The 16,105-nt window shown below is 48.1% G+C and overlaps 1 protein-coding gene across 1 annotated transcript in view; it reads left to right on the top strand.

The window, feature by feature from the left end:
* The window catches only part of ST6GALNAC6 (ST6 N-acetylgalactosaminide alpha-2,6-sialyltransferase 6), a 51,525-nt gene extending 42,124 nt beyond the window's left edge, over positions 1-9,401 (top strand). Inside the window, exons 4-7 of the mRNA XM_060251393.1 lie at positions 914-1,093; positions 3,846-4,243; positions 8,086-8,193; positions 8,301-9,401. Of these exons, the coding sequence (XP_060107376.1) occupies positions 914-1,093; positions 3,846-4,243; positions 8,086-8,193; positions 8,301-8,493 (879 nt within the window). The 3' untranslated portion in view covers positions 8,494-9,401. The remainder of the gene's footprint in view (positions 1-913; positions 1,094-3,845; positions 4,244-8,085; positions 8,194-8,300) is intronic.
* The last annotated feature ends 6,704 nt before the right edge of the window (positions 9,402-16,105 follow it).

Genomic DNA, 16,105 nt, shown 5'->3' on the forward strand with positions numbered 1-16,105 from the left:
CTGAGAGCACAATGCAGGAAAGTCTGTTATCTCCGGTACTTCATGTTACGTTTTATGGCAAACGTGGCCTGGTCTATCAAACTGACACGTTCGATCCAGCCCTCGTAACAAATGAGTTTGACACCTCTGGTTTAGGATAGTTGTCTCCCTCATGCTTAGGGGCTGAAGATTACTTGACTTGCAGCCAGCATTTAGGACATAAGATATGTAGTTTTAGTTATGCTTGTGGTGCGGCTAAGTTTCTGTAACTTCCGCTTTATTAAAAACCTTGTCGTAAACAAACCTGGATCTCATGTATTATTTCCTTGGGATTTCTTCAAACCTGGAACAAGGGGGCTGCTAACAGATGGCCAGCTCAGGGCAACCTCAAGCCAACCCGAAAGTGAGTCGGCCAGAAAAGGAGTGCCCACAAGTGTCCCGACAGCCCACAGAAGGGGGACAGGCTGCAGGCGTCCCGGGGAGAATCTGGAGCGCTCACGCACTTCACCCACAGCTCCCCGGGCACCCTCCAGGCACTTCCCAGCTGTCCAGATGGCTGGGGAGGTGCCTCGGAGGTGCCACAGTGAAAAGGCACCACTTTCAAAGCCAGGGATGGCAGACAGATGTGTGCATGTAGATGTGCTTTTTAGATCCACCTGCCTGCTGTCCCCGGAGCGGCTTTAACCGCCCATCTGTAAGCAGCCTTCGTGACACCAAAGAGTTGAAATGCAGTTATAAGTTTGTCTTCCGATATGATTGTGGTTGATATTAGAAACCTGATATAAGCAGAGTTAAAACCTCTTTTCTGACTTTCACACATGCAGGTCCACGTATGTGTGGAATCCATCTAGGGGCCATACAAAGGTGTTTCCAAGCACTGGGTTGTTACACCTCCCTGATCTTTGGCCGTTTCCTCTTTTTTTTGCACCTGCAGAGTCCTCGTGCTGCTGTCTTCCTCATCCTGTTCGGTCTGGTGACGCTGCTGATTATCTACAGCTCCAACAGCAGGAGTGAAGAATTCCACTACACCTCTTTGGGAGAAAAGGTCCCTCTTCCTTCTAGCCTGAAGGAATGGGGGGTGAAAAATGGTTACCTCCCTGTGTCTGGAAACAAGGTACTTAAAGCATCTGGAACTTTTCGCTGCATTATCCTTGCAAGGAAAAAATATCCCAGTAGGGAACCCCATCCTCTCTTGCAGATGTGAAACTTGGGGTTTATCATCATCATCAGTTTGGTATAGAGGTTAAGTGTGCGGACTCTTATCTGGGAGAACCGGGTTTGATTCCCCTCTTCTCCACTTGGTCCTGCTGGAATGGCCTTGGGACAGCCATAGCTCTCGTAGGAGTTGTCCTTTAAAGGGCAGCTTCTGAGAGAGCGCTCTTAGCCCCACCCACCTCACAGGGTGTCTGTTGTGGGGGAGGAAGATAAAGGAGATTGTGAGCCGCTCTAAGACTCTGAGATTTGGAATGGAGGGTGGGATATAAATCCAATTTCATCATCATCATCATTTCAATGTATATCCTGCCCTTCCCTCTGAAGCAGGCTCATTGTTTTCACATGACAAAGCTGATGTCATTTTCCATTTCCCAGAGTAACTTTGCACAGTGAACTTTTTTTTGTTAAATGCACCTTCATGTTTCTTCAGTTCAAAAACTGATAGCCTGCGTGCTGCCCATCATTTTGGTCTTCAAGGCAGCTCTCAATACTAAGGATATTTTTCTGTCTCCTCCTAGAACTGTCTTCTACCAGTGGGTGAAGATCTTTTGTTCCATGTGGCATTCCTTCGTGCCTGCCTTAAATTTTAATTTCTATCCCTGTGCCTTATATATATATGCATTTCATTTTGGTTCCAAATGTTTTATAAGGTATTTTTGTAATGCTTTTTAACTGTTAGCTGCATGGGTGGGCCTGATTGGACAAAAAGGCATTCTATAAATTTTGGAACTTGCTGTGTGATCCTGGGCTACCGGGCTTTTTTGGTAGCAGGAACTCCTTTGCCTGTTAGGCCACACACACCCTGATGTAGCCAATCCTCCAAGAGCTTACAGGGCTCTTCGTACAGAGCCTACTGTAAGCTCCAGGAGGATTGGCTACATCAGGGGTGTGTGGTCTAATATGCCAAAGAGTTCCTGCTACAAAAAAAGCCCTGCTGGGCTAGTTGCGCAGCCTCATGGGGTTGTCAGGAGGATAATAAGGAGACGGCCACTCCAACTTAGGGCGAAAAGCAGAGTATACAGGAAGTAAAGAAATAAACTGTGAGCAGTAAATCAATGCACGTTACAAAGTCCTTCTATTGCTTCAGATCCTATTTATGGATGGGCTCTGGGACATGCAGTGCCCAGAACCTAATTTTTAGGTGTGCATAGGCCAATATGGAATAGGTCCGGGGTGGGTGAGTGGGAGGGAACTTAAACCTTCCCTGCTGTGCTGTTTTCCCCATCTGAAATGGCTCCAGCGAAGCCCCTGTTTGCTCTCTTGGGGAAACCTGCCTCTTGCCATGATTATTGTAGCTACAAAGGGTCCAGGCTTTGCCTTGTCACTTTGCTCATGAGCGCATTTTCCTGTTGTGCCTGTACCTTACCAAGTAACCGTTTCTGCCCTGAGAAAGTACGCGCATTGAGGTCACACAGAGCGTTATCTGGCTCTCAGAGAATGTACATTTGTTTCTCTCTCACAGCTAATGCTTGGAATGCCATAAAGGGGAGAAAGGGGACTTGCAATGGGTAGATCTTGGCACTTAGCATTTTGAATGTATAACGGATGGGCCCCAATCAGGGCTGCCAAGACCCCGGTCTGGGTAGGGGAACCTGGGAGGTTCCCATCCCGCTGGCCCATGATGTCACCGGTGTGATGACATCACGATGTCGCTGGCATGATGATATCACGCCAGCCACTCTAGGCGTTTCTGGGAAAACTCTATGGTTTTCCTGGACGCTCTAGCCATTTGGGAGGGAAAACTCTATGATACAATAGGTCCCCCGCCTGAGGCTGCAAGGAACTTGGCAACCCTAACCCGAACCTATATCTGGGGGAATTGAGGCCTTGGGCTACAGTTTCAGCAAGAGAAGTCTTGCTCACTGCCTATTGTCATGCAGTGAAACTTCTTTGAATGAAACTCATGGAGGTGATCTTTTTAAAAAGAATATTTTTTTAAGCATTAGTAACACAAGAGATAATATTAGTAACACAAAAGATAAAATGAAATGTGAAACAAAATTGCAGCCAATCTAAAACCCCTAAGCAAAATTTCTTTTCCTATAATTCGATACCCCATTATTCCCCTGTTCATTGTTCTTTAATCTATTGTCATTTAAAAGTAATTTATCCTTTTTTAAAAAATATATAAGCTCCTGAAAACAATGATTGGATGACAGAATTGCTTTCTCTTGAAGAAACTGAACTATCGGAAACCAGACCATTAAAGGTAGTCCCCTGTGCAAGCACCAGTCGTTTCCGACTCTGGGGTGACATTGTTTCCACAACGTTTTCATGGCAGACTTTTTACAGGTGGTTTTACAGGTGGCAGGTGGTTTGCCATTGCCTTCCCCAGTCATCTACACTTTCCCCCCAGCAAGCTGGGGACTCATTTTACCGACCTTGGAAGGCTGAGTCAACCTGAGCTGGCTACCTGAAACCAACTTCTACCAGGATCGAACTCAGGTTGTGAGCAGAGAGTTCAGACTGCAGTACTGCAGCTTTACCACTCTACGCAACGGGGCTTTACATTGTAATATATAATGAAATAATTATACAACTCATGTCCCAGTTGCTAACAAGCCATGGACCGGTACTGGTCCACGGCCCAGGGTTGGGGACCCCTGCTGTACCCAGTTCATGCGCATGCATTTTCCTCTCTTTCTTCCCAGACCTTGGACCGTCACTGCAACCAGTGTGCGATTATCACCAGTTCCAGCCACCTCCTCAAGAGCAAACTGGGTCCCGAAATCGATCGGACAGAGTGCACCATCCGCATGAACGATGCTCCTACCACGGGGTACGAGGCTGATGTAGGGAACAAAACCACCTTCCGGGTGGTAGCCCATTCGAGTCTCTACAGGGTCCTGAAGAGGCCGCAGGAATTCGTCAACAAGACACCGGACACTATCCTGATCTTCTGGGGGCCTCCCATCAAGATGGAACAGGTCTTCAACAAGGTCATCCAACGGGTCAGTGTGTCGTTCCCCAACATGTCGGCTTTCGTCACTACCAAGAAGCGCATGAGTCAGTTTGACAACCTGTTCAGGAAGGAGACTGGAAAGGACAGGTAAATCTGCCCAGATCTCTCTGGCCTCTCGTCTGTAGCCCCCGTTTCCAGATTAGCCTTGTCATGGTGAGGGAACAGAAAAGAGGCTAGCTGCGCTTTTCACTTGTGGAATTCATTGCCACTTGTGGAATTCATTGCCACTTGTGGAATTCATTGCCACAAGATGGTACGTAGGGGCTACACTTGAGGGTGTTTTGAAAGCTCCAGCCTTGTGGGAAAGTCTTAACGTGTACTGACCTGAGCTCGCAAACAGTTGCCTTATACCAGGGGTGGCCAAATTTGCTTAACGTAAGAGCCACATAGAACAAATGGCAGATGCTTGAGAGCCACAAGACATGAACGTCAGATGTTCAGGAGCCGCAAGAGAAGGAAGGAAGGAAATAGATGGGGAGAGGTGGAAAGAAAGCAACTTTAAATGCATTCTACAAGCCGCCAGCTGGCTTGCCTTGGAGAAGTGATTTAAAGAGAGAAGTGCCTTCTCTAAGTCAGCTGATGGGGCAGTGGGGGCTCCAAGAGCCACACAATATGTATGGAAGAGCCACATGTGGCTCCCGAGCCAAAGTTTGGCCACCCCTGCCGTATACCGTGTCAGGCCATTGGTTCACCTAGCTTGGTATTGTGATTGGCAGCTGGCCACCTATGGTCTCAGGCAGCCAAAGATGATGTATTTATTGAAACGTTTATAGCCCGCCTTTCTATGTACCTCAAGGCAGAATGAAATGGAGGAGTGGAGAATCATGTAAGCTTTGGGAGACAAAGATCGAGCATAGATAAAGCCTGCATGCTCGCTCTGTGTTCAGTTGTCCAGTTTAGTGCTGCGTGTCAGCCACAGAGCACGCTATCCAGTTTTAAGGCCCTCTATGGCAAGGGGCCTGCATATCTTCGGGACCCTCTCCATATGATCCCCCCCAGGCTCTGAGGTCCGCTGCTCAACATCTCCTCATAGTCCCTGGTCTTAAGGACACCCGGCTGACTTCAACGAGGGCCAAGGCCTTTTCGGTCTGGGCCCCTACCTGGTGGAATGAGCTCCCGCTGGAGATCCGGGCCCCGCGGAACTTATCAAGGTTTTGCAGGGCCTGTAAGACAGAGCTCTTCCGCCAGGCTTTTAATCAATCCAGTGGGCATCCTTTGAAAGTCATCACTTCCCCCGGCATTTCACCATTATGGTGTTATGCTGTGCTGTTAGCCATCAGCCGCATGCTGTTTGCCGCCTATGTCTGCAAGATTGTTTACTGTGCGGCTCCTGCTTTGAAATGTCTGTGTTTTGCATTATTTTAACCCTGTTGCTTTATTGTTGTAAGCCGCCCTGAGCCCGCTCGCGGGATAGGGCGGGAGATAAAAATGAAATAAAGTTTTGTTTTAAAAATGTTATGGGTGCGCATGTGCTTATATGCACATTGCCAACCACTTGGAGAGGGGGAAATGAGGGGAGAGATGTTCACGCTTCGCAACCAGCTTCAGTTCTTGACAGGAAAGTTCAGCTCTCTGGGGAGGTAGGGTGAAGGCGCTGACATCCATAAATACTGGATTTTCTCCGGTGCCTGATAACTCTGCTTCAAAGGCAGGTCAGAACGGGATGACGACTGGGGAACGGGGAGGCAGAGGTTGCTGCCTGATCGTGCACTTTAAATCCAGATGGGAACAGCAACAATGACAGATCTCATTTCTCATCTGACCGCAGCCAGGATGTGCTTTCCGTTCTGTAAGCGGTGAAAAATGAAAGTGGTCTTTCATGACTGTGGAAGACAAACTGTGAAGGCAAAACTGTCTGGAAAAGGAGGGGGCCCTCACGGCTCAGCCCCTGCACTGCATGTAGAAGGACCCAGACTCAGCATCCAGCATCCTGTTTAAAAGAGCTCCGATGCTGCAAAAGAGCTGCCCCTGGTCAGAGTAGGCAGCATTGAGCTAGCTGGGCGAATGTGCTGTCTTTGTGCAAAGCGACTTCAGATGCTATCTGACATCTCATCATAAGGAAACAGTGGCGAGGATCAGCCCTGCATTTGCCAAAGCAGGGTGTAGTACAGTTGCAAGGAGTGCTGTAACTCTGACCTGGGAACTTTCTGGTAATTTGAGGGTTGTGCCTGTCGAAGAGGGGAATTTGGGGAAGGAGTTCACCGATACTTTACCAGGGGTGTCAAACATGCGGCCCAGGGGCCAGATCAGGCCCCCGGAGGGCTCCTATCAGGCCCCCAAGCAACTGGCTGCTGTCTGCTTCCTTCTCCCTCTCTCTTACTTCCTCTGTATCTCAGCTTGCTTTGCAAGGCTTGCTCAATCACACAGGAGCTACAGAGCAAAACCTCAATTTTCTCCATTGGCTGAGGTTTCTTTCCCTCCTGGTCCCCTGGGGGGGAGGGAAAGAGCCAGAGCTTCCTTTGCTCAGTTCCCTGGATCCCACGGGAGAAATACAAAGAAAGCACCCTTAAGACCAACAAGTGTTAATGTTTTAAGCATGTTTAAGGTGTGGTTTTTTTTAAAAAAAATCTTTAGTCATGTTTGTCTATTTCTTTTAAAACCTTTATATCTCTGCTACCTGGGCAAAGGAAGCTCTGGCTCTTTCCTTCCTTCCCAAGGAGGGGGAGGAGCCTCAGCCAATAGAAGGAAGAGAGACTTGACTCAGTAGCTCTGCTGTGCGATGGAGAGAGCCTGGAAAAACAAGCCATTCCTATCTACCTACCCACCCAAGGCAGGAGCCTCAACCAATGGAGAAAATAGAGGTTTTGATCTATAGCTCCTGTGCAGTTGAGCAAGTCTTGCAAAGCAAGCTGTGATGCAGAAGGAAGCAGATGACAGCTAGTTGCTCGGGGGCCTGATAGGAGCCCTCCAGGGGCCTGATTCAGCCCCTGGGCTGCATGTTCAACTCCCCTGCTCTAACCTCTACTCTATGGCCCAAAGGCAGATCCCTGGCAAACTGGACTAAGTTTCCTTCACACCTGCCTGGACTGTAAGACGCCCATTGAAAAAAAATGCAGTCTGAGAGATATGAGTGGCTTGCCATAGCAGAGGGGAAATCTGAAATATGATCTTTCTGGTTTGTAGCTCTGGCCCCTAATATATATGAGAAAGACGGGCGGGGGGAATGGAAAAGAATGGATGGATGACAGACAGACAGATATAGATAGAGGCAGGCAGGCATGGTAAAAAATTAAAAGTGGGTCCCATGTTCCATATTGAAGATGGGCCAACATTTTGAAAAGATTGCAGTCTTTTTTTGTTTGTTTGTTTTGATGATGATGATGATGATGATGATATGGGATTTATATCCCGCCCTCCACTCTGAAGAGTCTCAGAGTGGCTCACAATCTCCTTTACCTTCCTCCCCCACAACAGACACGCTGTGAGGTGGGTGGGGCTGGAGAGGGCTCTCACAGCAGCTGCCCTTTCAAGGACAACCTCTGCCAGAGTATGGCTGATCCAAGGCCATGCTAGCAGGTGCAAGTGGAGGAGTGGGGAATCAAACCCGGTTCTCCCAGATAAGAGTCTGCACAGTTAACCACTACACCACACTGGCTCTTTGCATTATTCAGAATTTGATTCCTGAGGATACCTAGACAAGTTGAAAGGGGGAGTGGTCAAATGTATGGACAATCAAGGGATATTAGCTGTGGGAGTTAAACGAACCCTCCGAGCGGCCTAACCTCTCCATGCCGGAGGCTTTAGTCTGATCCAGCAGGGCTCTTCTGGTGCTCTAAGAGTTTCTGTGAGAAAGATGGCCTGTTAACGAATTAAGCCAGTAGATAAATCAGACCGCTGCTCTTAACGTCCTTCCCATTTTCTCATTCTCTGTCTCCTATCTGTTTCGCTTTGCTTTGATGATTTGTCCCCCGCCCCTGGTCGCTTCGCAGAGTGACGTCCCGGTCTTGGCTGAGCACTGGCTGGTTCACCATGGTGATCGCCATCGAGCTGTGCGACAGAGTCCACGTCTACGGGATGGTCCCTCCGAATTACTGCACGTGAGTAACGCTCTCCCTCTCTCTCCGGCTTGCTCTTTTCGTTCGTTCGGCCGTTGCCGCCTCCAGCTGCTTCATCCTCTTGTCTTTCACTCTCCCCGGCCCTGCAGTCGCTGGAATCCTCTGCCCTGCAAGATGCCCTATCACTACTACGAGCCGAAGGGCCCGGATGAGTGCTTCACCTACATTCACAACGAGCGGAGCCGCAAGGGCAACCATCACCGCTTCATCACTGAGAAACGGGTCTTTGCCAACTGGGCAACCCTCTACAACATCACCTTCTCCCACCCGGACTGGGATTAACCCGCACACAAGTGCCAATGGCATGCGACGTGCCAAGCCCTCCTGCTCAGGCGGGGGAAATCTGCGGGGCTGCGGCTGCCGCTCTGCATCCGAAAGAGGAATCCAGCGAGTGAAGAGGCTGACCCAGCGTCTGAGAGCTTTGGCCGCCCAGCTTCAGACGTCCACCTGCTGTCAAAGAGGGCGTGGGAGTGCTAGCCCGTCTTTCTGACAGCCGAGGGCCCGCTGAAACAAGCAGACTCCCGATCGGTTCAGCATCCTGTTGGATTCCAGGATGTTCAAAAACCGGGTGTGAGGACAGCAGCCTTCTCCCCACTCCCAACAGTATTGTGTTTCTGCACATGGAGGTTCCATCTAGCCAGGATTATTTATTTATTTTGTAGCTGGAACTCGTTTGCATATTGGGCCACACACCTCTGATGTAGCCAATCCTCCTGGAGCTTACAATAGGCCCTGTACGAAGAGCCTTGTCAGCTGCAGGAGGATTGGCTACATCGGGGGGGGGGGAGTGGCCTGTTATGCAAAGGAGCTCCTGCTACCAAAAAAGCCCTGCATCTAGCGATCCGAGTGGAAGAGCATCCCTTTCTTCGCTCAGATGTCAAAATGCAAGAGGGGAGCTGGTGCAGGGAAGGAACGATGGGAAGATGTGGGTCCCGACTTCTGGAAGGGATTTGTTATCTCGCTTCCGCTCTCTGCCTCCTGGCTTGCTCACGAAGGCTCCTTCCCAATGCTGGTCTGGTCTTTTACTTCGCATTTTAAAATGCAGACTAAGCACCGCCTTCACGATGGGGCTTATCTATAATTTCCGTAGCATTTTTTTTTTTCAGTTGAAATGTTCGGTCATTCTTGTACAATCACAATGAACCTAAAAGGTTGGTTTAGATTGGCAAATGAATATGGTTTGAACTATAGTTCTGAGGTTGATTTTTCCGAAAGCTTTTTTTAAAAAACAAAACAAAAACAATGACTTCAGGGGTGGGTAAATGGAATGGGTAAAGGGAGGTATGAAGAAGAAGAAGAAGAAGAGATTGGGTTTATACCTCACCCTTCATTGCCTGAAGGAGTCCAAGAGTGGATTATGATCTCCTTTTCCTTCCCCTCCCCACAACAGACACTCTGTGAGGTAGGTGGAGCTGAGAGAGCTCTGATAGAAATTGCTCTTGAGAGAACAGCTCTGAGGGAGTTATGACTGACCCAAGGTCACCTCAGCAGGTGTATGTGGAGGAGCGGGGAATCAAACCTGGTTCTCCCAGATAAAAGGCCTTGCACAGGAGGGACGGTGGCTCAGTGGTAGAGCATCTGCTTGGGAAGCAGAAGGTCCCAGGTTCAACCCCTGGCATCTCCAAAAAAGGGTCCAGGCAAATAGGTGTGAAAATCCTCAGCTTGAGACCCTGGAGAGACGCTGCCAGTCTGAGAAGACAATACTGACTTTGATGGACCGAGGGTCTGATTCAATAGAAGGCAGCTTCATATGTTCACTTAACCACCACGCCAAATTGGGTCTCTTTGCCAGCCATCTGTCTACTCAAATCACGCCCCCCCCCCCCCCGCCACTTCAGTTTTTCTATGGGTGCAGTTTCACTTCTGCCGAGAGCTGACCAACTACCCTACTGAGCTTCGGGACTGAGATTAGAACTCGGTTCTCTTGGCCAAACCTAGCATTCCTTCCTCTGCCTTGCACTGTCCCTAGCTTTGTCACTCTCTGTCTGCACAATCACAAATGTTCTGTCAAATTTTCACCTGCACTGAAAGTGCTGGAGGAGAATGGAAGTCACACTTTTCCTGGCCTTGACTTCATGAACAAAAGGTCGGCGGGCAGGTAACAAATCAGCATCGAATTGTCTTGAGGCTGCTGTTCGATGCCTCTGCCTTCATCCCGCTCCCCCCATTAAGCCATTCTGCCCTTAGCAACTCTTTTGCGATATCACCATGGCAACTCTTTGCTGCAAGCAGCGAAGCTGGGGTTTTTCTATCTCTGAAGGGTCGGCAATGCCAATTTACAACTCGAGCTTCCAAGCTGGCTTGGGTTTTTAGACTCTGGCGCAGCTTGGGGCTGACTGAGAGAGTTTTCCTTTTACGCTGACTTTTTTTTCCCCCTGAGAGGGCAGGCAGAGGCTGCCTCCCCCGCCCCCCCCCCAGCCCTCTAGGGTTTGGATTGGAAGGAGCCCTCCCAAAGGTGTTAACGTGAACCTCGGCAGCCTCCTTATCGCACCGCGACATCCTTGTTTGTCCATCGAGCACCGAGAATGGCGTCAGAGCAGCACCGAGGCCCAACAAAACCACCCCGGGTGACCTGCTGTTTATACAACTACAAATGCAGCCAAAGGGTGATGTGTTTTTCATTCCCTCTTATCACCGAAGCCGCCGCTAGTCAAAAGCAGGGAAAGAGATGCTTCACAAAGAGAACCCAGATAGACTTGTTTGTGGATTCCTGCTCAGGATACAGAGTCGTACAGGTCACCTGCCTTAACAATAACAGGCCTGCTCTCCGCTGTGTGATTTGCCCGTTATCTCATGTGTCCATCTTTTACGATGGCTTAAACCAGTTTTCACATGTTGACCGGAGGCCACCAGTGTCCTTGCGGGGAGAGGGAGAAGCTGCCAGGCATGGCTGCTATAATTTTCTTTTTTCTAATTTGTTGTAAACGCTGGGAAAAGAGAGCAGCTATCCTGGTAGACATGGTGGGGGCTACAACAAAAAAGAAAAAAACTCTCCGTGTAAAATGCCATTTTAACTTGTTGTGAATAATAAGTATCAAAATACAAAACGAATATTATCAGTACATATCACCAAGTTAAAACCTCATAAGTTACTCAGTGCTCCTACTGCTCTTACATGTCTGAAAGCCACTAAATTACATTCAGTCCGGTATTAAAAATGGACCCCCTGTTTTTAATACTGGACTGAATGTAATTTAGTGGCTTTTTTTAGTGTTTTTTTTTTCTTTTTGTTGTGGCTTAGTCTCTCCTTCGTGGCTAAACTAAAACCGATTTTGCACTACCCTTGTTCCTGGGTGGAGAGCCCCTTTGCTACCGGAGCTTCGCTCCGTTTTCGCACAAGTTGCCCCGGAGCTGCGAGCTGGTGCGCCGCTATTCCGCAGCAAGCAGAATATGCAGACAGGCGGTTTCCTGCTTGCTGCGGAATAGCAGTGCGACAAATCGCAGCTCCGGGCAACTTGTGTGAAAACGGAATGAAGCCCTGGTAGCAAAAGGATTCTCCACCCCAGAACAAGGGTAGTGTGAAATCGGTCTGTCTCAGTATGTTAAGTTACATCCTGGTGATCCATAAATCTCTATAACTCTGGATGAATAGACAAAGCTTTGAAGACTTGACTCCTGGATCCTTTCTTCATTGGTCACCAGCTTTGAATGACCTTGCATGCCTCGGTTCCACCATCTGTAAAATGGGTCAGGTGAAAAAATGCTATCCAACCAGATTTGGGGTGGGGTGGGGAGGTTTGTCCATTTTCTTTGCTTATGCTCCTGTCTGGAAAACCGTGGAAGCGACAGAAGGCCATGGATGCTTTGAGACTGGCCAGATCCACAGTCTCTGTACTCACACTCAGAAAGGGGCCTTGCATCTGTGTCTGGGAATCCGGTCATGTGACTGCAGGGTATTTAAAACCCTGCCTTGGAAGAAAGGGTGAGGGTTTTTCTCTTATAACTAGCTCCAGCATAGTGACTACTGCTTGCCCTGGCTGTAAGCCGCTGGTGTCACAAATAATTGTGGTCACATGGAGGCATGCGCAGAGCTGCCGGCAGGACGGGCGGCTCACAGCAGGCATGAAAGGTGGCTATCGCAACTGTGCTGACTGCAGGCATGGGCATTTGGCTAGCTTTTGATATAGATCAGCTTTGGAGTGAGCAAAGATGAAACAAAAATGACCAAAGCCTGCATGTGGGAATTCAAGGTGCATGGAGTTGCATCTTGATTTCCCCTGAACCCGTTGGGGTCCTTTCCTTTCTTTGCACCTCTCCCTTCTCCTTCCCTTAGGCCTAGTTCTCACTCAAGAGGTTAATCTGTGTCGAGGCAGAATGACGTCAGAGTGGAAGCTCACATGTTGGACTTCGTCCTCAAGGAAAATATCCCTGCACATAGAAAACTAGGGTGTCAGGACAGGAAGTGAGGCATGAACTCTTAACCCTGATATGCTACTTTCCTATACCAAGTGGATTTTGTTGTCACAAGCAGGGGAGGGCCTCTGTAGGCTGCCGCCACTCTGGTACAGGTCTCTCTGGGAAGGCCCAGAGCACCCACCCAACCCCTCTTTCTTGTCAGATACCGTCCTCTGTGACCAAAGAGGCATGAAGACCCAGGCAGTAAAACAATAAGTTTATTGTAAGTGCTCAAGAACAAACAAGTGGGTTTTAATTATTAGTGCAACAATGAAAAAGGGAAAACAGCAAAGGTGGTACAAAGAAAATAAAAGCTCTGACGTTACTAACTATACGTTGCCTCCTGATTTCAAACCAACTCACCCCTCTTTGGATGAGGGAACTCTCTTGCTGCAGCCTCTCTCCAGCTCAACCTTTCCAGAGAGAACACTTCCCTCTTCCTAACAGGTCCCACCCCTCTGGTCTCCGCTGGGCAAGTTTTCCCTCCAAAATTTCTGCCCTCCCAATCAGAGGAACAGAAAGGATCCTGGGAAATGTAGGCCGGGTTGCTACTCTAATATAGGCTTCCCAGGAGCCTATAAGCCACACTAGGCTTTGAATCATGTCAGTTGTACAGAGAAGCATTCTGCTCTCATCTGCAGTTTGAAATAACGCAGTAGCTTGAGGAGTAAGCGGCAGATTCCATAAAGAGTGAGAAGAAAACTAACCCCCAGATGGTCAGCTGTGTAATGTATGAATGCTACAGGGCTGTCAGTAGTGCAGAACTAGGAGAGAGGAGGCTAACCACATTACCCGTGCTCACACATGCTAACAAAATCTGGGATGGAGAAAATCCAATTCTTGGCTTTGTTCAAGATGTAACATCCCACATTGTATATATAGATAACTTGCTTCTAGACCTTCTGAGTTATTGTGCAACTAGGGGGTCTAAGTGCCAAATTAGGATACCCTCTTGTCTGAATGGCCTGAGGTATCCAATTGGTTGGAAACAGAAAGCAGGTGAGATTACATTTTTTTTAATCAGTCACTTGTTTCTGTCGATTTAAAGAAGCATGCAAGCCTTCAAGTTACACAGAGCTTCAGGTTACACAGAGCTCTTAATTAGAAGACTGCACATGGCACGATGAAGCGTTCTGTGTAATGCAGAAGCTTGCAATAAAGTATACTGCCTTATCTATTAGCTATCGTCTCCTCTGGGACCAAAACGGTGACAATTGTCTTTATCAAACTTGTGGATGATCAGACGTCTGGATGCTTTATAATCTTATTTACATATACTTAAAATCGACATGTGCAGAACTTAAGCATAGCGCAAGTGGACAATCCAGGAACTTAGGGCTCATTTAGGTTAGGCCCAAGAGATCGGAGATGACTTGAAGAGCCATCAAATCTATTAGCTCCCATAGGAATAAAAAACAGGTTCTAAGTGTTGATTCCGCTTTGAGTTTGAACTCCAGTTGTTTGTAGCTAACCGGCTATGCAGAGCCTCATGGTAGGGATTCAAAGTAGTCTATTGTAGTGCGTTGTACACGAACAATGACAGAGGAACACTTGTTTAGGATCAAGAGTGCCTTGATGATTTTTGTGGGTAGAGTCTTCTACAACATCTCTGCGGTCGGCACAAAGCGTCTCTATGATTGGTCACTTCTTAGCTCGATTCTTTTTTGGGAGTTCCGTCCATGAGTCTTGCACCATTGATGAGAAGCGATGAAATGTTGGTGGAAGCATTGATTCACGCTTGTGACTGTCCGGTGCCCCGGAGCTGCACACCAAATTGGGAAGGGAGAGAGTTTTGTAATTAATTTGTATGGAAATAAATTATTGCTACGTCTTTATCTTGCAGCATTTTCTTGCATTCCTTTTCTTATGAACGCTCCCCCGTAACTGGTCCATGTTACCTATCTCCTTGTAAATTCAGAATACTGTTGAATGGATATCTTCATGTCTGAAAGCAGTCCGCTTACACCTTAAGTTTATCTTAATTCTGTACCCTTCATCTTCCCTTGTTCTCACTGATGCCTGAGTTTGGATAAATCCATTCTCTCTCACCTGAGGAACAATAATATCCGGTCAGAGAGAATGTATTTGTTCAAATCATAACAAAATAAGCAGATGTGCAAGATTCAGAATATCAGATTTTCAATTTTTTTTAATAAGTCAAATTCTCATGTTGATCTTTCTTTCGTTCTTTCTGTTGCGACACTGTTCGTTCACACTGAACCTTTATCACAAAGGGAGATCCATTATTTGTCATATCCTGGAAATTCCAGCTGCATTCAGGCAGCGTGAGAAACCGTGGGCTGTGCAACAAACTCCACATAGGCTGTGATCACACACAGTAAATCATGCACTTTCAGTGCACTTTTAGAGTGGGTTTTGCCAGTTCGCACAGTAAAATCCAGTTGGAAAGGGCACTGAAAGTGGATTGAACGTGCATTGTTTACTGTGTGTATCAGAAAAAAGGTAGTCCCCTGTGCAAGCACCAGTTATTTTCGACTCTGGGGTGACGTTGCTTTCACACGTTTTCATGGCAGACTTTTTTACGGGGTGGTTTGCCATTGCCTTCCCCAGTCATCTACACTTTCCCCCCAGCATGCTGGGTACTCATTTTACTGACCTCGGAAGGATGGAAGGCTGAGTCAACCTGGAGCCGGCTACCTGAACCAGCTTTCGCTGGGATCGAACTCGGGTCGTGAGCAGAGGGCTCTGACTGCAGTACTACAGCTTTACCACTCTGCGCCACGGGGCTCTTGTGTGTATCAGAGGCTACCGACAAATCTCAGTTTGTTCATAAACCCCAGATTGTCTGTTTTCTCCCTTCTCATGCTCAGTGACCCTTCTTGATGTGTTCCACCCAGGACGTAAAGCCTTAACAACACAATGGTTTTTTCAGTGCTTGCCCTTAGGCAGGGCTTTTTTTGAGCAGGAACACAGTTCCCGCTGATTTGGCATCGGGGTGAGGCCTAGGGTTGCCAATCCCCAGGTGGAAGCAGGGGATCCCCCAGATTGGAGGCCCTCCCCCCGCTTCAGGGTCACCAGAAAGCGGGGGGAGGGGAGGGAAATGTCTGCTGGGAACTCTATTATTCCCTATGGAGAGTGATTCCCATAAGAAATAATGGAGAATTGATCCACGGGTATCTGGGGCTCTGGAAGGGCTGTTATTTGAAGTAGAGGCACCGAATTTTCAGCATAGCATTCAGTGCCTCTCCTCAAAATACCCCCCAAGTTTCAAAAAGAGTGGACCAGGGGGTCCAATTCTATGAGCCCCAAAAAAGGTGCTCCTATCTTTCATTATTTCCTATGGAAGGAAGGCATTTAAAAGGTTGCGTGGTCCCTTTTATATGTGATGGCCAGAACTCCCTTTGGAGTTCAATTATGCTTGCCACACCCTTGCTCCTGGCTCCACCCCCAATGTCTCCAGATATTTCTTGAATTGGACTTGGCAACCCTGGTGAGGCCTAATATGCAAATGAGTTCCTGCTGGGCTTTTTCTACAAAA

This window comes from Heteronotia binoei, chromosome 12, assembly GCF_032191835.1.
Source record: "Heteronotia binoei isolate CCM8104 ecotype False Entrance Well chromosome 12, APGP_CSIRO_Hbin_v1, whole genome shotgun sequence".
Taxonomy (NCBI): domain Eukaryota; kingdom Metazoa; phylum Chordata; class Lepidosauria; order Squamata; family Gekkonidae; genus Heteronotia; species Heteronotia binoei.